The 26170-nt window shown below is 49.0% G+C and overlaps 1 protein-coding gene across 2 annotated transcripts; it reads right to left on the bottom strand.

The window, feature by feature from the left end:
- Positions 1-1027: 1027 nt before the first annotated feature.
- On the bottom strand, positions 1028-22733 carry SMU1 (SMU1 DNA replication regulator and spliceosomal factor). Of its 2 annotated transcripts, XM_068667278.1 has the most exons (13): positions 22730-22733; positions 13916-13957; positions 12966-13176; positions 12726-12878; positions 12005-12115; positions 11320-11448; positions 9953-10072; positions 9439-9555; positions 9113-9240; positions 5547-5673; positions 4215-4382; positions 3766-3918; positions 1028-3099 (listed from the first exon to the last, which is right to left on the bottom strand). In XM_068667278.1, the coding sequence occupies exons 2-13, from the start codon at positions 13939-13941 to the stop codon at positions 3001-3003; spliced, it is 1542 nt and encodes a 513-aa protein (XP_068523379.1). In that variant the 5' UTR covers positions 13942-13957; positions 22730-22733; the 3' UTR covers positions 1028-3000. The 2 variants fall into 2 exon arrangements, with proteins under 2 accessions (XP_068523379.1, XP_068523378.1); XM_068667277.1 differs by lacking the exon at positions 22730-22733 and having other exon boundaries at positions 13916-14064.
- Between the last annotated feature and the right edge of the window lie 3437 nt (positions 22734-26170).

Below are 26170 nucleotides of genomic sequence, written 5' to 3'. Positions count from 1 at the left end.
GGAGATGAGGTAACCCCGCCTAAAAAGGACTCCACAAGCCACACAGACACTAGGCAGGAAGTGAAGAAAGGCAGCACTTGATCATTTATAACTGACTTGTAGCATAATCTTCCCCATAGGTCTCTGCAAAGTGTTTTCCTTCCATACCTCAGACTGAACACAGGTGTTACCAAGCTGCCCAAATCGCAGGTAGCCCCCCTCACCCAAGCTCATGGTTCAAAATCCTGTGCAATTTACAGAATTAGATTCGCAGCGACAGTCTGCCACCTCTGGAGATCGTTCAGTCTTTCTAACCCTTTGAGAATTTAGTTGCTGTATTAGACACTCACAAAGGACCTTTTCCTTATGAGAAAATTTTCATTAGAAATGATCAAACTGTCAGTTCTCAGCTGGTCTCTAAATCTTGACAAGTCAAAATAGGGTCTGTTGGTTTTTTGTTTGTTTGTCTTTGCGGATGGCATACTGGTAATGAATGGTACCAGAGCAGGACTGCACCTGACAAGTGAAGGCACTTGAACAAACTATTACCCCCAATAATGTATTAAATAAAAAAGTTACACACACACTTGCAGAACAGAGCAGGAACCTAAGCTTGCTTATTTTTCGCTGAGGCAGCAGTAGCTCTTCCCCATATATTCTGTAAGTACGGGTGGCTGCTTCCACCAGTCCTGCTGTAGGAAAAGGTGGCTGCTTCCACCCAAGCAGGGAGGAAATCCACTGATCCCCATGTCAGGAAGACTAAATCACTATGATTTACCAGATCTGAGCTGACCTGTGAGACTTTGATCACACAACACTCCTGCCAAACATTTTGCGCCCATCTGTGCATCACTGAGCTAGGTAACTCCAAGCAAAATGATTCAAAAACAAAGTAAGGCCCATGGGTGAACACCAAACACTTTTTCTTTAATGCTAACTAAAGCACCAAATGTTGCCTTGTTCAGGTAAAATGGCACAATAACTGTCTGATTCTCCAGAGATAAAATACCTTCTTAGATGACATTAGGAAAAAAAAAAAAAAAGAGCATTTTCAAGATTATCATTTTACTTTTTTGTTATATGCCAGCAATTTTACAAATTACAGCTTCAGCCAAGGAGGTAAGTCTTACCATTACCCTTTCAAAAGCCCTTTCATCTTGGGGAGTTGAGCCAATAAACTCTAAAACTCATAAATAAAAAGGATAAGAAATGCCAGATTTTCTCTCTCATGTCCTAAAGCTAGAAAATGTATTTAAAATCTTTAGACATTCAGGATTCTGACAGACAGTTACATTTGATACAAGTTTTTTTCTTCTAAAAAACACAAGGTAAGGTATCATTTACATTGAGGATTAGTACTTCCGTGTAACCTGAAAGTGAAGTGAATCACAAGTTAAGTAATATTGAAAATATTTTGTCAGGATCTTCTCCTTTACCAAAAGTGTTAACTGTCAGATGGAGCTTGTCATATGTTTTATTGCCAGAAGCTTCCACTACAACAGTGTATTTTCAGGCAGGAAAAATAATCACTTCTTGCTATCTGAAAAATAACTTTATTGCTGTATCTAAGGAAGTAAAAAAACAATTTAGGAATTAAAACATTGAGGATAACAGAGAATGAATTCTAGAGTTGTAGTGAACAAACAATGCTTTGGGAGAAATCATGCTAAAATTGCTCACATTTCTTTAAACCAACAGGAGCACAGACCAGTCAAATACACAGGTCAGTGCCAAAAGGGTTTTGTCACTGGCTGACAACCAATAATCGCACTAGGATCAAGCCCACCAGCTGAAAAAGACTGAGGTTACTGGAACTGGAACTAATTTATTGAGTCACAGAAATGTTATTACTGTTTGAAAGAAAGCATTCTACAAGAGATGAAAACTAGAAGCGAGGCAGACTCAAATCTACATGCATGTGTTTGTCCCCATCATTACAGACAAAGCTTCCATTTTAGCTACATCCTAGAAAAAACTACAGTCGGATTTTAGAAGATTCTGGTGATCATTCACAACAGTTTGGCCTAGGCAGGATCTCAGACAGAATCATCATCTGTTCCAAACTGAAAGTCTAGAATCTTTCCTGTCATAGTGCGGAACCTAGGCATCACTGTTATGATTAATTAGACCCATCTGAGTGCGCCATGCCCTTTTAAAAAGAGAGGAAGGTAAGATGAAATTCAAGGTATTAATGTACAACATTATCGCACTAAGAACACGGTGTGTGCAAAACAGGCTTTTCCCTGTTTTAAAACATTGATCCCCTGAGGCTTGTTTCAGTTAAAACTGGTTTGAAGACATTATGCATTAGTAGCAAGCGAGCCCATCTTATTCCTTTTAGCCTGGAAGCAGATGAAAACAAACAACAAAAAAATTGGAAACAAAAACCTACCCCCCTCTCACTGCCACGCTAGGCTGACTTAGAGAGGGAAGTCCTGGGAAATGGGGAAGAAAAAAGTGTTTCATTCTGAGAAAGCTGTGTGACAATGCTTAATACAAATAACTGGAGAAAGTATAATGAAAAATCAAACACAGCAAAACACACCGGACTAGAAAAGCTTCTGCCTTCCCACTGAGGAAAGCGTAGCTTCATTTGCATTCCCAAAAAACTGTGCCTTCACTCCAGCTGTGGAGAAGAGAGTCTTCTTATCCCGCATCGTTTACTCAAAACAACAAAAACTGACTATATTATATGAAGCCAGTAGCCCGTTGTATGTACAGTTTGTATCTCATTCACTTTTTATAAATGGCGCAAGAGGAGTATACGCTTCAGGAGACAGAACAGCCACTCCCATAGGAGTTGGCCACTCTAGTAAAAATAAAAGTATTTGAAATTAAGTGATGCTACACCTAGCATAAACCTAGCTGACTTTCGACCAGGAATTAAAAATGATACCTTCTGGAAAACTGAACTGAAAATTGAACACATTATCGCACTCCATGTACTTCGACCTTGTAAAAGCACAAACACCAACACCCTGCAACCAACAGGCATACTTCATAGCTTAAAGTCAAATCAAGCTATGGCTTCCAGAGCTTGAGGAGGCCGTCCTCACTGTAGGTGGCAATCAGGTTCTGGTGCGGGTGATGAGCAATGCCAATGACATCTTTTTCATGAACCTAGAGAAAAAGCAGAAAGAACCATCAGGATAACTTTCCTTTCACAGTGACGCAAGCCAAATATTATCTTCCCTTCAGTACTTGAAGGGGACTTAACATGCTTTGTGCATACAGCAGAAGCAGAAATATAACCCCAACAGTATTAAGTTCCAATTTTTGTGACACAGCAGTTACTTTTTATTGGGGGAGACAGACAGTTTTGTCACCTACACCAACAGAAATCCACTATATTGAAATACTCCCCACTTTAGACATTGAAGCTGGCATCTCTCTTTAGTTTAATCCAAGACAAATTTAAGCCTGACACCTTGAAATCTGACAGCTTGGTCAAATTCTGCACTAGCTGCAGCCTAGGTTAAAATGTGCTCAAGTTCATGTCATAGTTTCAGCCAAGAATTCCTGTCTTGGTGACAAATATTTTCGTAACTTCTAAGATTAAAATGGCTCTAATAAAAAGTCTGAGAACATTCCACAGCCAAGTGTTCCACATTTTGGAACATAAAAGGAACACGTTTGTTACCAATCAGGGCTGCTGGAAATGAAAGCCACATTGGTACAAAATTTCTCCTTACAGACGTCATAAAACAAAACAAAACAAAACAAAAAACAAGCATTAATATCATCCCTCTGTTTAAAACTCTGCAACAGCTCCAGCTAAGAACTTACTGTCAGAGTTCTCTCCAGCTTGCCAGTCACTGTGCTAAAGCAATAGAGCACAAAATCTTCACCAACGCAGTAGATCCATTCACCACGAGGTGAAAGTGCACAGCAGACAAAGTCACCACCTTCTCTCTTACCAGAGCTGAAACTTCTTACAATCTGTAACAGAACATCCCCCAGAACACATTTCACAGGATTTAGGTGTGTACATAATCACCATCTTCAGAGTAAAAAATATTTAGGCAGTACTAGGCCTGTTTAGAAAACAGGATCTCTCCATATCTATACTTACTCTCTGCAACACAAGAATGAAACTGTGTGCAGAGAAATTGCCATGACAGCGAACTGGAGAAATCAAGTTTAAGCCCAGGCTAGCTAATTAACTAGATTATTAACTAGGTTTCTGACATTCTTAAAATGACTGAGAGACTTGAAAGGACAGTAAGATCACATACTTGACCCTGCATGTTCATAATAACGACGGTATTCGATCTGTTGCAAACCACAAAGTGTTCTGGGTTTTTAGGCAGCAGAATGACACTATTCACAGTAATGTCTGTCCCAGCAGTGCTGCCGAGAGACTTGAAGGTGTTTGAGCACTCTGTTGTCTTCACATTCCAAACCTAGAACAAGGAACAAAATTAGCTTTATAAAAAACAGTAAACAAAATTGACTGGTTTCGGGGATAACTCATGGTATAGGATTCAGATAATCTTTTAAGAACTCCCGAAGTGAAATATGAATAGAAGCATATTGTAAAAAACTAAAAGGAAAATTACCAGATCCATTCTGAACACCATGTGGATACCATGAACAACTGCAGTATGACTGACCTGAAAGTGAATTTCCACTACCCAAATTCAGCCTGGCGCCCTTTCATTAAGCATTTGCCCTTAGGGGCGAGTTCGCACATGCACCTGCTTTATGGTTTTAGCTGGCATCTGTAAATATATGTGTAGCCTACATTTAAAAATGAAATGAAGCATACAAAATGAAGCATTAACTCACCACCTGTGGAATATTTTTGCAGTTTACGTACTAGTACAACCAAAATGGGAGACTCACCTTCTTATACTATTCCCATTATTAGGAGCAGTCTGGCAAGGAGTGCAAGTTTGCAGCAACACCCCATTTAATATGAACAAGATCTATCACACTCCCCTTTCCCCCGTCTATAAACCATTTACCTTTACTTACCCTCAAACACTCCATAATGTAGCTTTTTCTATTTATACACACATATTTTTGTTGGTGTTGTTAGGGCAGTGTACAGAACAATATTTTACTACTCCTACCTATTACACAGCATAGTTATGGTCTTTGCGGAGACTAGAAGCCAAACCTTTCACTCCTACAATCAGTTTCATTAACACTCCTTTATACTCCAAAGGACTCCTAAGCACCAAGAAATAAGCAGGTGTCCAACAGAGTAAGGTAGAAAATGCCATTATTTCAGACAGGCAAATTTCCACGTTCTAGGAAAAGAGGTGTCACAGACCATTCTTTTTCTAGATCAAAGCAGTAACCAGCAGGTTACTATGCACTTATGTTGTCCTTTCATATATACAGCAGAAAGGAGCTCTGCAGCAGTCTCTGAGGGAACTATGAACCACCATCAGTTCTCACTTACAGCAAGCTACAGCAAAGAGCACAAGCAGTAAGATATATTAAGCAAAAACAAACAAACAAACAGAACAACTATGAGGTCTGCAGTAGTTGTTAACACGCCATATAGAACGTGCAAAGAGTTTGAATGCGTTACTTACAAAAGATAAGCACTATCTTACCTTCACTGTGCCATCAGAAGATGCACTGATAATATAGTGACCATCCTGCGTAAAGGTAGCTTCATTGACAAAAGAGGAGTGACCACGGAATTCCTTTAGAGTTTTGCCGGATTTTAAACCATGAATCCTGTCACACAAGAGAGGTCACAACTGAGTGAGCAGCTGAAGTAGTCTGAAACACCCCTTGGCTTCACTGTATTTTAAATCTGAGCTAACAGGCAACAATAGGAAGTGCTAAATCTCCAAACCATAATTCTTTACCACAATCCCCTTTCATCAAAGGCAGTATGTGTTTCTGTAAAAAGCTTACAGAAATGCCATCAACTTTCAGCTTCAAGGACTCTTAATATATCCTACACATACTAGACGACAGGAGCACGAATGAGAAATTATGATGCTGACAAAATGAAAGTTACAAAACGATTTAAGTTTGGAACTGACCTCTGCAGGTCTCTCACTCAGACTCCTCAAAGCCAAGCTGACCTTTAAGCGAGGTCAGTTTGCTCTGGGCCTTGAGCAAGGCCTTGGCCAGTTAAGAAAATCTCCACAGATGCAGGTTTTCTCTGGGATCTACCCCAGGACTGTGTGAAACTCACTATTTTTCAGTGAAAAGCATCTTCCCTTATACCCAAGCAGAATTTTCTCTTTTGCAACCTGTACCCATTGCCTCTTACCTTTTCTGCTGTGCAAATTCATGATGTATGTGCTTAGTTATTTATGAGAAATTGATATTGCCAATCTATTTAACCCCTAAATTACAATACCCATTGCTTACGGAAATAGAGTTTTCAAGCAGTAGTTTGAATAATTGGCAATAAAATTCCTAATTTTGTTTGAAGCTTGCTGGCATTGATTCAACATCCATCCTTACATAATCTCGATTAAAATGCTTATGCTATAGTTCATCTATACTAGGATTTAAACAGATTAATGTTTCTCGTTGTTTTGTTGTGCCTGTTCGTTGTCAAGTTGCTTCCAGATCTGTAACAGTACCTTTCTTCCATCTACAGCAGTACCATTACGGTTTACAGCACAGGCAAGAGGCTAAATCTATTAAAAGTTACATAATCTCATTAAATTAAATGTTGTATGTATAGAATTGTCAAGCACTGAATCAATCTAATTCATATTATAAGTCTTATATCCTGTAATTCAGGATTGAGAGACACAGATGAGGAGACTGGAAACCTTGACAAGCTGGACAGCTGGGCTAAGAAAAACCTCCCGATGCTGAAAATTGATTAATGCAAAATGCAGAACAATCTCAGGCTTCAGAATCGACTAAGGACTGACTGGATGGCAAGGAAGTCTTCAGAAAGAGACCTGGCACTCCTTGTGAAGAACAAACTGAGAGCCATCAGCATGCTGTGGCAGTAGGGAGACCCATCCACATACCAGGATTCATCAGGAGAGCCACAGCCTACAGATTAAGGCTCCTTCCTATCTGGCAGAGCTGAGGCCACCTCTAGAGTACCATGCCCAGTGCAGGGCCCCTGCTATAAAAAGAGACGGACAGGCTGGAGAATCCAGGGGCCAGAAGGCTCGGCCATATCACAGAAGGGGCATCTGACAGCTGTCCTCCATATAGACAAAAGATGTGAAAACAAAATATTATCAAGTATAACTCAGAATAATTCCAAAGAAGAAAAATAACTGACACAGAAAGCAGCTTGGATCAGTTCTGTCAACAGAAACGAAGTGGCTGTGCATAAACAAAAGAGTTTTGTTGCCAACAAAATCTACCCAGCAGTGGCCAAATTCTACTCAGCAACAAGAACAGCACAGAAGACCCCAGATAGGTGCAGGAGCAGATCTGCTCTATGGTTTGGACAAGAAAGGAAAATCTCCCATGCCCAACACAGGAGCTGCAGAGACAACATGGATAAATGGGAAGTACTTTTGGGGAGTGAAATGATTCTGTCTCTATAGCTCTTTTTCATCACTGAGATAAGTTTTACTACCTTGTGATCACAAACATATAAACCATCCGGCCACGTGACTCTCCTGTAACAGGGATTCCAAGACTGCTGTACACGTCTGAGAATCACAAGACAACTTAGGTTGGAAGGAACCCTGGGAAAAATATATTCCAATGCTCTCCTCAAAGCGATGTCAACTTCCAAGTCCAATCAGGTCTCAATAAGGGTTGAGATCCCGCCCAATCTTACCCAGCTCTCTCCACATCGTCCAAGCAGTAGTTTTTCTCAAAAAAAAAAAAAAAAAAGTGTTTCCTTATATATCTGAATTTCCTTTTCTGCTGTTCACCCTTTTTAAGAACTGTGCACTTCTGAGAAAAGCCTGGCATCACCTTATCTACATGTATGACTAGTTCTAGATAAGACAGCTAGGCACCCCTCAGCCTTCTGTTTTCCAGGTTGATCAGGGCCAGCCTTTACTTGTGCATCATGTGCTTTTGGCGAGAGAGCAAAAGCACCAGAAAGGCTGTACTGGCTCTTCCAGATACAAATTCCAACTCCTGCCCTTGTAGCTCTCAGGGTCCATCAGCCTGGTCATTTGGGTCCTCCTTCCTCTTGTTCCCATTCCAAAAGGAGGCCTCTGGATCCAAAAGAGATAAGGGGGATGGATCTAAGGGCCTGAACTTGAGGATACTTAAGAATAATACGGATTCGGGCAGTAAACTGGGACAAGAACCCTTTTAGGATGAGGACTGGTATTGCGCGACTGAGACAGAGAGCAGCAAAAATTACTGTCCCTGACTGCACTGGAATGAGCCGTATCTTCCCTCATGCACGTGCACCTCATGGAGAGACAAACGCCCTCATTCACAGACCAAAGGAGAGCCAAGAGTATTGCCAGTTGAGATTCCCAAATATTCCCACCACTTTGGGAAATTTTACTCTCTTCAGCAACTATGAGGGGAAGCAGAGAAGATGCAGCAAAAGACTTAAAGGTGCTCTCAGAGGATTTCTTTAAGCAGCAGAAAAAAAGAGCCCATTGTACTGCTGAGTGAAGAAAAATAATCTGGATGGAACCAACTATTTTCACTTCTTTTGGAGCTAATGAGTGTTTGTGATTAGGCCATTTAGGTTGTTTCAAAAAATAACATTATCATGCTATTATCCTTGGATCTTTCTTACTCTAAGCTTACTACAAAAACTGTTGTATCTGGAGGTTGATACAATAGTTTCTTAGCCTAGGAACCTCCCAGAAGGAAACATTCAAGGCCAATTTCAACACCAACAGGGCAGATGAAATACTCTGCCCCTGAAGCAGGAAAAAAGCCTTCATGACCAGGTTGGATGAGGCCCTGAGCAACCTGATCTAGTGGGTGGTGTCCCTGGCTATAGCAGGGGGGCTGGAACTAGATGATCTTTGAGGTCGCTTCCAACCCAAGCCATTCGATGATTCACTCTATGATTCTATGATAAAACAAGTTAAAGAAAGATCAAACTTTCAAACCGCTCCTCTCCAACTCTCAGCAATAAGCTCTCCTATTAGTAGTAAAACTCAACGCAAAAGGATCAAGCTCCAGACCAAAGTTTAACTCCCTAATGTGAACACTCTTTTCTTTTCTCCTAAACAATATGTGACACCTCTCAGTTTACCTGATTGTCTGATCAAAAGAAGCACTAAGAATTTGGCTGCTGTCTTTAGAAAAACTGAGGCACGTAACACCTTTACTGTGTGCTCGTTCAAACCTCCTCAGGCACTGGCCACTCTGGATTTTCCACACCTGAAAAAGAAACAGCAAATAAAATAGAGGTGGTTACTTTGTTATGAGATCTGACACATCAGACCTCACTATGTATCTGTTTCAGGGCCATGCTAAACTTACTTTGTTACCATGTACAACAGAAACACTATTGCAATGTTAAATGACTCTTTCTGGTCACCACCCCTTCCCACACAGGGTTCTACAAAAAGATCCTACCTTGATCTTTCCGTCTTGTGCTCCGGTTGCTAGCATTTCTGTGTCTCTGCTGAAGCACATGCACAACACTGCATCATCCATCATCATAAAATTATCTTGCGCCTGGTATTTCAGATCCTAAACGAAAGCAGAAAACACACCAGTCAAAACAGTGAATTACATGAAAATTAATTTAATTTTAGGCCAAGGTACTAGCAGTTTTAACTTCAGCTATATTTTACAGCCTATCATCAAGCAGATCTCACAGTCTTATAAAAATAGGGAAGTGCTGTTGTCGTGGCTTTATAGGCAACGACACGGAAAGAGGGGGGTGGTGGTGGTGAAGGTGTTATTGCAGACGGAAGTTTATGACAGAACAGAGAATTAAGCACGTATCACGATTCCAGACCAACACTCAAATCACCAGGAGGACATCCTTCAGTCCCTGGGAAATGAAAACAAACATGCAGACTAACCAGAAAGAATAAATCCATGTACCCTGGCCACTACCCATTTAGCATAAGGAGCAACTTACCTTCCTGATCTTTCCAGTGGTGAAGTTCCATACTTCAATGAAACCATCCACAGAGCCAGTGACCAGATACTGACCGTCTGGTGAAAACCGAGCACACTCCACATGCGACTTCTGCCCAAACTGTTTTACAGAAGAATAGAAATTTAGCTTAGCAAGAAACCTAAATTAAAATAAGCTATTCAAGTTGAAACAAAACTGTAGCCTCATTTCAGCAACAACAATAAAAAAAAGGCTTCCTTAGAGATACACATTCACGTATTTAATATTAAGGTACAAAAAAAACCAACCTGTCAGTACCTACTTACACGAATAAAAAATTTAAAAAAAGCATTCATTTTGATCTGGTAATATCTCTTGAGCTTAAGCCAAACACTTCTTGCTTGCAGAAGAAGCAGGGCCGGTTGGCTTGTTCTTCCTCAGTGAACTGTGAATGTTAACAAACACCTTCCCTGTTCTCAATGTGTATATCATTGCATATGTATCCTTGGCAGGTTTTGGAGACTTCCAAAGTAGTACAAGTTGCTTCACTTGGAATGATGTTTCTCTAATGAAGCTTTCATGGAGAATGTTTGTTTGGTACTTTGTTTTTTATACTTTGCTTTTCCACTTTTGTGGAAAAAGGAACATGTGTGAGCACAACAACCAAGTATAAAAATATGTTTTTGCTCACTACAGAAGTCAAATACCAGTGCTGGAAAAGAAAGCAAGTTCTAATAAAGCGTTAGCAAGCTGCCACTGAACAACTTCTGAAAAACAGTACCTTCTGTTCACCGTGAGAACTAGTAGAGACACTGCAGTGAACTGAAATTCCTCACTGCACAGAACTGCGTGGTGAAGCTGAAAACCCTCACAGGAGGAAACTGCCTATTCCATACTAAGTGCTGCAGGACAACAGTGTCCTTACAGCACACTTTTCTTTCTCTTCTGAAATTTGCATGGCAAAATCCTTAAAAAGAAGATACTGAATCCACTAGTAGACATGGTAGAGTTCATGATCTTATCTTCAGTCATTTACTGACATTTTGTGCAAGCATATTAGCTTAAGACACTTCTGGAAGGTATTTCCCTCCAGAAACAAAGAAGAGGACTAAGGAAATCACTTCTTAAGGGTGAATGATTCTGAACTGTGGAGTCAAATTAATCACATCCACAAGTATTACAAGCACCCAGTACTGTTAAGGGACCTCATTTCAGGCTCTCAAGGAAAGACTCCTGATGAGGCAAAGCATGGAGAAGAAGGGGAGAGGGGAAGAAAGGAAGAGATATTACTTAATAGAGAATTCAGAGCATTTACTTTTAGCTTCCAAAGTAAAGCACAGGAAAGAAGAAACACTGGTAATAAATACACAAACCAAATAAAACATCACCTTAATATGCCTGCTCAGCTGTGTGGGGAACTTCTCTTCTTCTACATCTTTCACAGCTGCTTTGCCTCTGAACAAGTCAATTGTCATACCAGGAGGAAGCAGGCCCTGATGCTGTTGCCACTTCAGCGCCTTTTCAGGAGTTGAAAGCAATACTTGATCAGTTTATCAGTTAATATCTACCTTCTTTATCAAAACTTTGTTACAATGAGTGTGATACAGCAGTATTTTAGTGTACCCTCAGGAATTGTTACACCTGTCTAAGGGAATTACTTTAATTTTATTATAGTCTTTTAATTTTATTATAGTCTAAGGGAATTACACTGCTAGAATTTACTCAAGACCAGAGCAAACAAGTCTTATCAAGATTATGCTTCCCAAGTCATGACCACAAACAGAAGAGAATGCTATCCCCAAGTGTTTTTGAAGGTGTGAATGACTTCACACCCACCCTGCTCAGATCATCAGTAAGCAGGATACAGTACATGAATAGTGTGACAAGTTTGATCTTTTGTTCATTTGAACTGCCTGACCTATTGTTTATTTGCCTAGAACTTCATAAATTAAAATTGGCCCCAAAGCCTTCTTGTAATACATAGATGAACTTTGTTCAAAAGACAGAGTCTTATACAAGCCCTTTAGAAAACAGCTACCTTCAGTCAGGACTGAAGAATTTTCCAAGAATTACCTGCCCCAACAATGCCATAAGACGAGACGGAGGTACCACGCTGACTTCTCCAGCTAAAGCTTGTGCAATAGCAGCTCTCCGCTTTTCTTTGCTGCTTCCATCTGGGTATGCCTAGGGAGAAGTTACCTTTATGAAGTAAATTCTCTTCAAAAAATCTTATCCTCTTCAAAAAGTTTTCAAAAAAACGTACTTCAAAATATTGCAGTAAATATGTTTTCCATAAAAATTTTAAACTGCTCTTATCTGAATCCCCTTCTGGATTAATTTTCTACTAGGCCCTTCAAAACAGCCCATCTCTATCTTCAACCCTTCAGACATTCCTGATATGCTTTCATTAAGAATTTCAGTTCTTCATAATCAGATAAATCCTTACCATTCCTATTATAAAACAGCAGCTTTGTAAACAAAGTAAACATGTTCTTCTGCACACATAAGACAGGAAAAGCGAGCTAGATGTCAAATGATGAGCACAACATCGTCCTGTGGCACGACAGTGGAGCAACTCCCTAAAATCCCGCCTTCAATATACTTCAAAATTACTGTTCTGTTGCCTTGTGGCCAGGAATTACCCATTATTTCCCAGGCACTTTTTAAGACACCTAGAACTGTGAAGCTGCCTGTTCTTGCTCCCAGAAGGAAAAGATGCTGTACAGCCTTAATAACCTGGAGCAAGGCTAGGAAGTCACACAAGACAGCACGGTGTCAGAAGCACACAGCCTACCTCACGGGGATCAAAGTAAGACCTGGCCAGAAGGTTTTCCAGGTGGATGTACCGCTCTGGCTGTGTCTGCTTCAGCATGATCATGGGATCCGTCTGCCTCAGCAGGGAGCGGGCAGCACCCAGCTCCCGCAGCTCGATCAGCTCCAGCACGACCTGCAGCAGGGCGACAAGCATGGGGTGAGCTCAGGACAGCACAGCATGCCTCCACAGGGCCCTGTTGCAGTCCCTGCTCTGCCTCACCTGCTCGTAGAGGTCAATGAGGGTCTTGTCGGGCAGCTTCAGCGACTGTATGGCCTGCAGCACCGTGTCCCAGTGCCCGCTGTTGATGTCGGCCACGAAGCTCTCGATGCTGTCCACGGTGTTGAGCGACACGGTGGTCTCCTCCTGCAGCGTGGCGAGGGCGCGGTGCAGGCTGTTCTCCTTCAGGTACTGCATGATCAGGCGGATCACACTGCAGGGAAAACACACAGCATCAAAGGGGAGGATCGGCAAAGGGGCTCCCGCACCTCCAGGGCTGTACCCCTGACCCCACACTCCCCCAGAACCCCCCCAGAACCCCCTGGGACCCTCTCAGAGCCCCCTCAGGTCCCCCTCAGAGCCCCCCCAGCCTCCCCCGGGCCCCTTCATAGCCTCCCCAGGACTCCCCCCAGGATCCCCTCAGAGCCCCTTAGGAGCCCCTCATGACCCTCCAAGAGCCCTCAGAGCCCCCTCACAACCCCCCAGGACATCCTCAGAGTCCGCCCACCCAGGACCTCCCTCATGGCCCCCCAGGATCCCCTCAGAGACCCCTCACCCCACCAGGACCCCCTCAGGGGCCCCCCGAGCTCCCCCAGGACCCCTTCAGAGCCCCCCCAGGATCCCTTCAGGGCCTCTCAGAACCCACTCAGGATGCTATCAGACCCCCTCAGAGCCTCCCAGGACCCCTCAGAGCCCCCCCAAAATCCCCTCAGAGCCCCCCCAAAATCCCCTCAGAGCTTCCTCAGGACCCCCTCGGAGCCCCCCCAGGACCCCTTCAGAGCCCCCTCACGACCCCCCAGGACCCCCTCATGGCCGCGAGGATCTCCTCAGAGCCCCTTAGGACCCCCTTCAGGACCCCCTCAGGACCCTCCAGGCGCCCTCAGAGCCCCCTCAGGGCCCCCCAAAACCCCCTCAGAGCCCCCTCAGGACCGCCCCGCCCCGGCCTCACGCACTCTGAGGACTCGATCTCGATCGACATCTTTGCTCCTCCGCCGCCACCGCCAGCACCGGAAGCCCCGCGCCGCCTACGTCGCTTCCGGCCTCGCGTGACGCCGCTTCCGCCAAGCCCCGCCGACGCCTCCCGCCGCCCACCCGCCCGCCCCTTCCCACGTGACGGGGGAGCGGCGTCACGTGACGGGGGGCAGGGCGGCGTCTCCTGGCAACAGCGGCGGCGGGCGCGCGCCCCCTGGCGGCCTGTCATGGCGGCGGGTGGGCGGGCGGTGGGAGGGGGGGAGCTTTGCTGTGCAATAAAGGCTGGTCTGGGACTGTCTCGTTTTATTTTCTTGCCTCTCAGAGCACAGCGTGATACGCACTGCAGGCACCCGGGGAGGGCTGCTAGAAGTTGTGCTGCCTCCCGTGGCCGCCCGCTCCCCACGCACAGCCCCCCCCCCCCCCGCGGCCATTTTAGCGCCTCCTCAGGGCTGAGCTCGCTGCTACCAGAGGGGAAGCTGTGGGGAGCTGGGGTCGGGCCCTCCGTACACATAACCACACGCAGAACCAGAGGGAATGGCCCCAAGTTGTGCCAGGGGGGTTCAGGCTGGAAATGAGGAGACGTTTCTGTCAGAAAGAGCCATCAGGCACTGGGACAGGTTGCCCAGGGAGGTGGTGGGGTCACTGTCCATGGGGGTGCTCAAGGAGGCTGGACGTGGTGCTTGGGGACATGGGTTAGTGGTGACACTGGTAGCAGGGCAATGCTCGGACCAGGTGATCTTGGAGGTCTCTTCCAACCCCAATGATCCTACGGTTCTGTCATTCCCACCGAGCCGCGCACCTTCCCTCTGTGGGGTTTCCCCATGGTGCCACTCAGAAATGGCAGAGTCAGCCCCAACCTGGGTGCATGTGCAGGCTTGGGGATGCCAGACCAAGGATCTCGCTGTTTGCAAACCTAGAGACGACCAAGCGAGAGCTTGTTTCCCGAATGTTAAGGTTGGAAAAGATCTCCAAGATCATCTGGTCCAACCATCGCCCTACCGCCAATGTCACCCGCTAAGGCTGCACTAAACTATGATGCTGCATAAGGCAGCATTTCATTAGCAAGGGACTTATTAGCATATCCTGACTGCTTTAATTATGGAGTACTGTAAGGGCTGACAAATGCTGCTGCTGTGCCGGGCAGAGCCCTCCAGTGGTGAGAGGGAACATGAGGCGCCCGAGCTAAACACACAAAGGGTGGCTGGGCGTCCATCCATGCTGCTCGCTTGGACTGTGACCAAGGCCAGAAGTCCCAAAGCCCCAGTTAATGCTAAAAGGCAAACAAAGCTGACTCTGCCCTCCTCGCTGCATGTAGGCTTAGGTGGAGTTGCCAGGAAGGAAGCTCCTCGCATGGGTGGCTGGCCACACCGAGGGTCTCGCCGCTCATATCTGCCTGGCGTGGGGCACATCCCACCCGCTCACAGCAAGGGCCTGATACCAGCACCAGGCTGCCAGCACAAGAACTTGTGAAATCTGCTGTAGTCAGCCCCTCTCAGACAGGCTTGTCCCTTGCTGTTTGTTTAGGCTTGGTGCACAATTTGCTGGATGAGCCATGGAAAACAGAACAGTGTGAGAAATTGTCTGCCTTTGCCAATGAAAGCTGTTCTCCACTGTCTCTGTCCCCAGAGTGCTTAAGAAAGTAATCCAATAGCATAAAGTTGAAGAAATACTGAGCGAGGCACAGGGTGAACGTTTTGCATGCTGCTGTTTCCTTTCAGCTATCCCGGCTCTTTTGTCGTAGCTGCTGTTACAGAGGTGTGGGGATTACTGTGGAGAGCTATCAGCTAACCATGCCAGGCATGTTTGTGTTCAGTGACAGGTGAATGTATATCTGCTTAAAGTTGTTTTGAAAACAGCCCTGGTCGAGGCTGTAACAAAGCAAAGCCAGTTGTCTGTCAGTGGTTCAGCCACGCTGAATTACATCAGGCTGTAAAATCCAAACATGGCAGCTATTTCTGTGCTGGCAGCACACAGAAGCCTGACTCAATTCTGTAGGTGAATTCAGCTGGAATGGCTGATGCTTTCCTGCCCTCCCTCCCTCCCTCGTGCGTTACTGCCCCAGAGCAGAAAAAGACAGACAGACAGACAGACAGGCTGCCTAATCCCTAGCTGCCACAGCCCTCCAGCCGACGTCTTTCTGAACGGTGAGGCCGGCACAGGAGCGTGCTATCAGGCTGGGTGGTGGTGGTGGTGTGCGCGCCATCTGGCCTGCCTTCCGCGGTGGCGGCAGACGGGGATGGACACTGCAGCTAAACCTCTCTGCGAGGCGGGTCACAGCTCTCGGCAAACTTCGTCTGGCAAGAGGTCCCCGTGCACCTCGGGCTGCGTGGGCTCCCTGACGCAGGCTTTGTGGCAAGACGCCATTGCAGCCAGCCTGATCTCGAGCTGGCAGCGGGGCTGCGCTGAGAGAGGCTCGTCTGGAGACCTCCAGAAGTCCTTGCAGGCAGCAGGCGCCGGCTGCCAGCTCTTGCAGCGTGTTACTTGAGAAAAGAAAATATCCAGAATTTATCGTCTGGCTTGAGAAACAGATGCGAAAGGAGGTAAACAGTCTTGCTGCAGTCAGGCAGTGCAAATGACTCCCAGTAAAACTGGGAGGTGAACCCAGACATCGTCAGCCCCAGAATGGCTCTTTCAAGTGAAAGCTGAGCATGTGACATGGAGTCAGAAATATTACAGCGAGAACTTTACCTCTACTCTTGGCAGAAGGATTGAAAAAATAACATGCAGATCCTTCCTGATTCTAAAGTAGCCAGCTTTCCTCAGCAAATAAGAGCTCAGTCACGGTTTGTCTGCAAACAATGTCTTTGACAAACACTGCCATTTCTTGCAAGTCGTGTAAGCTGGGGGATTTGGTGGCGGTACCGTGCTCTGTGCAGCCCTCTGCGGCACTCCTCCTGCTCTCACTTCCCTGGGAGAACAGCTTGAGGGCCGAGCCAGCAGTGAGCTGTGTCTTTGGCTGGTCCCAGCCTGCGCTGATCGCTGATGGCTGGGGAGCAGGAGGGCTTCGCTTTCCCTGCAGCCCTGGTTTTGTGAGCCCGCAAGCTGCAGGGCTTGGTTCCCTACAGCAGTGCTGTAGCATCAGAGGGCCGCATGAACTTGCTGCGACAATGATGTCCTTTCTCTGCTTTCCAAGTTACGATCTGGTGGGGGTTTTGCTTTTCTCAGCTTTCAGACCACAGGGCCGGAAATGAGTCCTTCCGCCAAAGTGCACTTACTGTGGTCTCAAAATAAGATGCACCCTGCTGAGGCCAGTGTCTTGAGAGTGACTGTGCAGGGGGGACGGGCTGTGTCATTTCTGGCTCTCTGTTCTTGAGAATATTTTTAATGGGTCCAAAAAAAGAAAACCCTGAGACCTGCATCTTGCAGGGAGAGGCTTGTGACTCGAAACTGGCATGCGGTCCTAAGCGCTCATTAAATTTGTATAGAAACAAGCTTTGCTTCTCACGGCTGGTGAGGCAAGCTGCAGGCTGGGCTGCGTGAGGGGTGCGTGGCCAGCAGATCAGGGGGACGGTGTTATCCCCTCTGCTGGGCATCAGGGAGGGCTCTGGCTGAACTTTGGTGACACTGTGGGGAGGATTTGTAGTTCAGGCCTGTCTCTGAGAGTGAGCCAATGAAACATAGCTTGGACTAATTAGGCTGTAGGGCTCAGGAACTCGGTTCCAGTTGCCTGGCCTCTGTTTTGACCCCTCTTTTCTTTGAAGTGCATGGAGAAGAGGGGAAAGGAAATGAGAGCAGAGGCCCTGCTTTTCCTGTAAAATGCCTCATTCCTTATAAAATCGCTTGGCAGAAATCTCTTTCAGCTGGAAGAGCTGAATGCTTTAGTACATGCCTGCAGTCATTTTCCTCTCTCATCAGGTTCCTCTGCCTGCTCAGTCACTGCTCTGCATCAATAAAATCATGAATGCGCCAGCAGAAATAGCACTTGAAGAGGCAGCAGAGAAAACCTCCGAAAGAGTCTTAAGGGGGGTGTGAGTTGCAGCACTCATATTAATTCCCCAGCTGGCTGGGAAGGAGATGGTGGCCAGTCCTTGCTCCACAGCGCTGCATGGTGCGAGGAGGCCAGCTCCAGCTCAGCCCTGGGATCTCCGACCTTTCTTCCAGACGAGCCTGCTGGGACACACAGCTCGGCCAGCCCGTGGAGGAACGACACCCAGCACCGGAGAGCAGGCCGGGAGGGGTGAAGGAGGCACGTAGTGTCTCGGATCTGCCCCAGGCATTTGGGATGTCTCAGACTGGAGCACAGCCGAAATCTCCAAAGGGAGGCAACTGCATTCCCTCCCTCCGTAACACAGGGCTGCGGAGAGGCCTCGCTGGGGAGGCACCTCCAAAGCTCTGCAGCTCCAACTGCAGTCCAACTCCCAGCTCCCAGCCCAGGTACAGCTGGCAATTCCCCTTTCTGCAGCATCTACCTGCTTCCCCCAGCGTGTCCTCTTCTCCTGCACCTCTGAGCAGAGCCTGCACTGCTTTATGGGGATATGTTGCCCCGGGGACAGGCCTTTGCATTTGCCTTTTCTTCTGGCAGAGTTTCTTCTGGCCCATTCCTCCAGACTGCCTGGAAGGTAACGCTAAGTGGCCACTCCTGCAGTTAGACATTAACTGCAAATGTTTTTATTTTCATTTTATTTTATTTTATTTTATTTTATTTTATTTTATTTTATTTTATTTTATTTTATTTTATTTTATTTTATTTTATTTTATTTTATTTCATTTCATTTCATTTCATTTCATTTCATTTCATTTATTATTTTTTTCACGTTTTCCTTTGATGGGACCCACCTTCCCGACAGGCAGCTGTGCAGAGTGCCAGCGCTCTGCGGATGGGGGAGGCTGTTGGAGGTGTCCCAAGAGCTGCCCAGCATTGCCCCCACGCTTTCCAGACATCCCAGGAGAGCCGTGGGAACTGCTGCTTCCCTGGAAGGTGGCTTTGCTGTGAAAGCCTGGTCGGAGCTGGAGCCACTCTTACTTCTGCTTTTGAGAGGTGAAAGGACAACCCAAGTGCGGTCAGAGATTTTCTGCACCTCCGTTAGCTCATGGGCCACCTGCAGCCCTTGAGCTGGAGGTTTCACATCCTCCTTCAGACCAAATCTAGCCACGTGCTGCAGGGACAGGGCCCGGATCTCACTGCGATGGGGCCTGGGCTCTGGTTCACATGAACATTGGGTGCTGGCACCCCTGGCTTGCCTGGAGCTTGTGGCGTGTGCTGATGCACTTGTTTTCTCCCAAAGCCCTGCCTTGCTCCCACCAGGAGGAATGTTTCCTCATGAGAAACGTGTTTGCAGGAGCTACCCGTGCAATTGTTCACCAGTGTAGGGCCCTGGGGCACACGAAACCAGCCTCTTGGGCACCCCCGCACAATTTTCTTTAGCTGCCTGCTTTCCAAAGTCCTAAATGATTTGTGGCATAGGGACAGCCAGGCGCTTCTCTGGGTGCATACAGGGCAGGGGAGGCCGTCTAAAAGCAGGACGTGGCACGGTGTGCTGCTGGAGGGGAAGGCTACACCACAGCTTTAGGTCCAAAGCCGTCCCTCGCAGCCAGCCTGAGTGACTTTAACATCTGACTCACGTCAAAACCACTTCAGGGTTAGAAGTGAAATCAGAAATCGGGCTGAAGGGGCTGTTGTTCGCAGGCAGCGTTAGATTTGACATGTGTGTTTCGCTTTTAAGGGCTGCATGCAGTGAGAAGGTGACTTTCTGTGTAACTGGAGACTAATAATGAACAACGACACTCTTTGGGGGACGTGGAGTGGGGTTGATCATCTTGCAGCCCGTTGTGTATTTCCAAGTCGTGATCTGGGGATGTTTTTACGGACAGGGCAAGGCAGGGTGACGTGAGAGGTAGCCGAGGAGGGGCACAGGTGCGTGGGCAGGTGGCAGCCTTCCTCCGCCTCACCCTGGTCGTGGGTCTGGTGTCGGTGCTACGAAGAAAGGAGTCCTGCTGGAGAGCTGGGAGGCTGTCGAAGCGATCCTTTCCGTGAGCAGGGTTTGGAGACAGGCACCACCAGAGGTCCCTTTCAACCTGAGTTTCCCTGCGATGCTGCGGGTGTGCTTGGCTTTTGTTCTCGTTTCTCTAAACGAGATCTCAGTGGAGATTTTCCCAAAGCCGTGAGGAAGCACTGCGTTGGCCATCTTCTTTTCTTCATCCTAGGGATCTCCAGACGTCGGGTGCCAAGGATTTTGAAGCTCGTGGCGTGCTGTTCCCCATGGTACCTAGGTCTCTGCCTCAGCTGCCCCGAGGGGGGCTGTTCCTCTGCTGGCCAGTCGCGAGGAGCACCCTGCGGGTGGCCGTGTCCTTCAGCTGTCCTTCTTGAGCCACCAGCCCCTGAGACAGTGCTCTTCAGCAGGCCGGTTGGTGCTGCTGGTATCCCAAAAATTGCCTGGGCGTGTGCTCAGCATCCGCCTGTGGTGACCCTTTGTCACCTGTGGACTCTAAGTGCTGCCGTGGCTCACGCTGACAGGGCAGGTCGCCCACCACAGCCAGTCTCTCAGCCTCTCAACCACCACGAGCTGCTCGGGCTTGTTGGCCAGGCTCCACCCCAGGGGCTCAGCCAAGGGTCTGGGGATGGTTCCTGAGACCCACTGCTGGCTTTAAAGAAGTGTTTTGTGCCCCTGGTGTGATGCGTGTGCTGAGGAGAGCCTGCCCGCACTGCCAGCCCCACTGGGCCACATGGGCTCCACCCCACCACCCCTCTCACAAACCCTGCCCAGGGCTCAAGGAATGCATCCAGTGATGGCATGCCTCAGTTACAGGCCAGGAGGAATGCCTATGGTAAGTATTTCACAAAGAATTAGCCCTGTTGCTTCTCCATTGCTGGCCCAAATCTCCATCAGCATCGTGTCTCAGGGATACCCCTGCTGTGTGAAGTGCTACTCCCCAGTCAAATTATTATTGATAAGCATCACAAGGGATCTACAGGCAAAAAAATAATCTGACTCCCGTTGACTCCTGTGGTTGTAGATTGAGCCTGAATATTTTTTTTTTTTTTATTGCTTTCAGTAAAATCTTTCCTTTGCCAGGGAACCTGAGGTGCACGGTGCAGACAGCACCGCCTCTCCTGCTCCCTCTGAGGACCCCCGCCCCCAGCACATGCGAAGGGCCAGCGTTGGGATGGGGCAGCCCTGCTGCTGCTACAGCAGCCCGCAGGCTTACACGTTAGCAGAAGTCACTCATCTCCCCCGAAGGAGGATCTCTGCCCTTATTTTGTGCTGTCGCCCCAGCAATGCTAAAACTCTGACAGCAGGGGTTAGAAATTTGATTTGTTAGGACATTGCAATGCCATTATGTCTGGTGCTTTTTCAGTTTCCTGGATGTTACTTGAAACAGGATAATCACTTACTCATGTGCAACCAGCGACCACATGGAAGCCACAGCCTTTGCTAACAAAGGAACCCCTTTCTGTTTTTGTTTTTCCAGCCCAAAATCCCAAAACAAATCAATTACATTTCTCCCTGTGTTCTGGTTTTTGCATTTGCTCTCCGTTATGAGCAGCCTGGTGAGGGGATGGAAGATAGGAGACCCTGGTCTTAGAACAAGGACCTTGGCCTGATTTCTTTCCCATAGGTACTTGTTCCTCATCCAGAAATGTTACAATGGGGAAGATTTTTCTTCTTTGGTCTCCTTTGTGTAGCGCATTCACATGACCATAGATGGAATACTTTGGAGAAGATATAAGAGAAGGATTTCAGCTTAATCAGGTCCAGGCACAGATTTTGGACCAGCAGCTAAAGCAGCGGAGCATCGGCAACATCTGTCTCCTCTCTGCTCGAAGAGCCAAGAGGACTCAAGAGCTATCCAGGCATTTTATGACTAAAAGATCCACTTATTCGAGAGCCGCCTCTGCTTTTCTCCTCTTTCATTTTCCTCTTCTTCTCCCAAACACAGATCTGTGACCCTTATTAGCACGAAGTCTGAAAAGTGTTTCTGTCTTTGGATGTGAACACAGATGTGCATTTGTTTTCAGGGATTTCAGTCAACCAGGGGTTTGCAGCCAGCGTGAGGAATGACTTACATCCAGCCTCAGCATCTGCTTGCGCAGAGCTTGGGGAGCCTGAGGTGAACTGAGCCAGGACTCCCACAAAACAGAGCCCAAAGCAGGGGCGGGACAGGTGGGAATCGTCCCCCCCCCATCAGAAACACCAAGGTTTTCAGGTGATGCTTTTGAGGAAGAGGGATAGAAATACGTGGCCCTCTTCCACACCCCGAGGGGCAGGCTTGCCCGGTGCATTGTTAGCCTTGCTCCAAAGCAGCCATTATTTATGCAATAAATAATTTTGGGGAGGAAGGAAGCTCTGATGAGTCAGAGCTCAGCTGGAGGACAGGAGACGTGGCAGGGAGAAATGCTGGTGCTGTGCCTGGTGGCTGAGAGGGTCCGGAGGGTGGCTGTAGGGGCTGGGTCTCTGTCCCCACGGGGGTCGAGGTGGGCCCGCGGTGGGGTGCGGAGGGGCATGGTGAGGCTCCTGCTTGGGGTGGGCACCCAGAAACACGCACATGGGAGAGCAAAGGGGAGGGGAATGTTGGAGACGCCCCCGTGGAGATGCTGGAGCAGCCACTCGTGGGGACAGCTTAGCCTCCCAGGGTGAGGAGCCAGCCCTGCTCTCTGCTTGCCCTCTCCAGCCACTTCTCCTCCGTGGCCACGTCCCCACGCTTGTTTCTCAAGGGAACACCGCCAGGGTGAACCAACGCCCCTCTGGGGCCCTCTGCCCTGGTAGGTTTGCCCTGAGAGGTGACCAAGGGGTTGTCCCTTGCTGGGACGTGCCCTGCATCTCGGTGGAAGGGCGCAGGTGACTCACTGCCTGTGGTCACCGCCGTGCTCCAGCAGCGGGGATGACTCAGCTGGGCAAGTCACAGGCCCAGGGGGACCTGCCGCAGGGCGAGTCCTTTGGATGTTCGGTGAGGGCGACACAACCAGCTGGCAATACCAGCAGGGAATGAGGGGAGCAGGGAGCCCTGGAGGCCCCTAACACACCCCCTGCTCGATGCACGCTAACCCCAACCCCAGATCCGTCTGCCCTGGAGCAGAACCAATGTCCTCCAACAGAGAACAACGTCCTCCTGAAGGTCAGATCCACACAGATTCTGCTCTCCCACCCTGCAGGGCCCTCACCGGGGGTGGCGGTGGGGACAGAGCCCCCATCTTGCAGACAGCACTGCCAGGAGGGGTCTCTCCCTGCAGCACCGCTGCGGGACTGAGCACCGCTTCCCACTGAAGAGCTTGGACTCTTGCGGCTGGCTTTTTTTTTTTTTTTTTTTTTTTTTTTTTTTCCCTTTTTCTGGGCCTGGCAGTGCAGGGTTTGCAGAAGTGAGCGTGCGACAGCATATTCCAGTGGTGATGACTGCAGTTTCCCCAGCAACCCGCAGGCGTGAGTCAGCAGCGCCCTGCTGCTGTGCTGCTCTGCGCTGCGCTGCGCGGGGAGCCCGCAGACCCCTCGGCTCTGCTGCCCAGGGTGGGGGGCACGCAGCAGGCCTGGGAGCGTGCAGCCTGCCTGCCCAAGAGGGAATTGAATCAGCTTTTATTTTATTTTATTTTATTTTATTTTGCCAGCTAAATGTGGGAATCCCTTTTTGCAAAATGGGGAGTGCCTGCAGGAAACCCACCTGGAGGACATGGTGGGGAGCAGGGGCGCAAGCCCTCCCCGCTGCTTCTGTACGGGATTGGGCGCCGTTCCTCCTTGTGCACAGGCAGCAAAAGCCAGGCAGGCAGAGAGGCTGTGCCCCTGCCTGGAGCAAGAAACGGCGCAGTGGCACCGGCAGCACGAACTCTGTCAACCTCTCTGGCATTCAAAGCAGCCCGCAGCTTGGAAGAAAAGCCACACATGCAGCAAAATGGGTTTCCTGCCGGAACGTTTCAGTTCACACAGGCTGTGTGAACAGCTTCCAATCACCCACCTGGGCAGCAGGTCTGGGTGACAAATGACACTGCTGGGGAGTGGGGAAGTCCCCCGGTGCTTCTCTAAGTGCTCTGTTTCACCACCAGTAAGTGCTGTGTAAATACTGGTGTGCTTGGAACAGGAGCCTCCTCCGAGGGAGGTCCTGCTCCTCCTCAGGGCGCATCACAGGGCTGCTCTCAGGCTGAAGTGACCACAAGCCTGCCCTGTGTCTGTCCTCCAAGGCATCACTGCCCGCCATCCCAAATGATGGCAGAGCCCGTGCTTGGGGCTTGCACGTCCCAGGACCCTCTCTCCAGCACGACCACCACCCCCTGGCCTTGTCAGCCGCCTGGCCACATTTTTGTTAAAACTCCCTGTTTGCAGTGAAGCGAGGCAGATTTACTTCCTGGATGTTGCCCAAGAAATGTCTCAACTCGGGCTTCCTCTGCCCTAGGATTTCCCCGCTGTGCAGGGTATCGTTTCCTTCCACCACACTCCGCCACCACCCGGCTGTGCCTGGGCTCCTGCCACGTGCAACAGACCGGGGGGAAAGCACCCAGAAATGTACCCTACAGACCTCCCTGGTGGGCTCCCCAGCCCCACAAGCTGCCATCAGGCTGGGGATAGGAGCACAGCTGCTCAGTCCCGTGCCAAAAACCCTTTCCCCCGCCGCGTCTGCTTCGGGTCAGGACGTTCCCTGCGTGCCTCGTTTGCAGCCGTCTCTCCGGGGCCGATGACACCGCGCAGCTGCCTGGGGGTGAAAGATGTGCGAGCAGGCAGCAGCCCCCTCCCCGCTCGGCTCTAGACACTCAATGTACATCATGTGCTTGGTGGCTGTGGGGCTGGGGCACAGTACGGCAACGTCCTTTGGTCCCTCAGCCACCCCAGCGGGCACCAGCCATCACCGGGACTCTGCCGTGCAGCACCACGGCAAGCGCAACCTCTGACCCCATCCCGCACCAGCTCCCTCCCAGATTTCAAGCCCGAAACCGCTCAGGAGAGGAATTTCCAAAACAAATGTTGCTATTTGAGGAATGCGGAGGGGAGGTGGTGGTGGGGAGAATAATCACCACAGAGATAAGGGCTTGACAACTGCGCCCTGCAAGCTCCGGCTGTGGCTCCGGGCGGCCGGCTGGGGATGGGACGCAGCAGCCTGCTGGCCCCGTGCCCTGAGGGGGGCTGTGGGGCAGATGTGGGGGCAGCAGCAGCACAGTGGGGCTGGGGTGGCTCCGTTCCCACTCCCCAGCTGCTCTGTGTGCCAGCTCCTCCTGCCGGGGGCCAGCCGGGGGGCTTCCCACCAGCCTCATGTTTCACAGTCTCTCGGGCATCTGCCCCAAAAGCCCCTCAGCTGTCCTGCCTTCCTCCCAGCCCAGCAGGCATTTTGGGGGCTTATCTGCCTTTCTCCCCACCCCGGGCTGCCAAGATCCCCCGTGTCCCCAGGGACCCGCTCTGTTCAGCATCTCTCCGGCCACGTGGCGCGGCCCTGGCAGGCTGCGGAGGGCCTTGCGTAAATGTCCTGCTGGAAAATGTCCGAGGTGCTCATGGGGTCTGTTCCCTTCCTCCCAGGGAGAGGGGGAAAAAGCAGCTGAGCTTCAGGCTGGGAGTTCAGGAAGAACTGGTTTGGGAAAGCCAGATGCCTGCCTGCTTCCACTTCCCAGGCTGGGGCTGCCTCCCCTGAGGCCTGCGATGTGGCATCCAGCCGGGTGTCCCGGACACACACCGGGCGAGCACCCAGAAATGGGGGGATGCCCTGAGCATGGAGAGCTGGCAGATGAGATTAACAAGGACAGGGGTGAGTCCTTTGGGCTGAAACTATCTGCCCAGAGGACAAGCTCCGTCCCAGCTCATGCCCGCCCTGCGCTGCTCGAGCATCCTGCATGCCGGACGTTTTACGTGTATCTCACTGCCCAGCCAAGCTCCCTCGGCACCCTCTGCCCTGGTAAAATGGGTGCCAGGGCTTAAAACAGCAAATTTTTGATTTTAGTTTACAGACTGTCTCAACACAGAGCTGCCAAAGTTACCTGCAAAGCTGTCGATAGCACATCCCCAAAGACATGCCCAGTGTCAGGCACAAAAAAAAAAAAGGAGCAAAGCAGGGACCTGGCTGCCTGAAGGACTGAGGGACAGGGCTGAGCCGCCCCTTTTGCTGCAGTGTGCCCCCGAGCAGAAGTGCACAGAAGCAGGATCCCTCTGTTTGAGTGTCGTCCCCCCCCTGCTCACATCTGTGGTTGCCTTATCCCCAGCAGCTGCCGCACAACCAGCTCGTGGTGCTGCCCACGGGCACGCCTCGGCCTGCCAGCAGCCCCGCTCTGCGAGGCAGAGCTCACATCTGGCGTTGTTGGCCCCGGCTGCCTTTCTGTCATTTATTTGTTA

This window comes from Anas acuta, chromosome Z (genome assembly GCF_963932015.1).
Source record: "Anas acuta chromosome Z, bAnaAcu1.1, whole genome shotgun sequence".
NCBI lineage: Eukaryota > Metazoa > Chordata > Aves > Anseriformes > Anatidae > Anas > Anas acuta.
The sequence above is the reverse complement of the archived record's forward strand: the minus strand, read 5'-3'. Positions and strand labels throughout refer to the sequence as shown.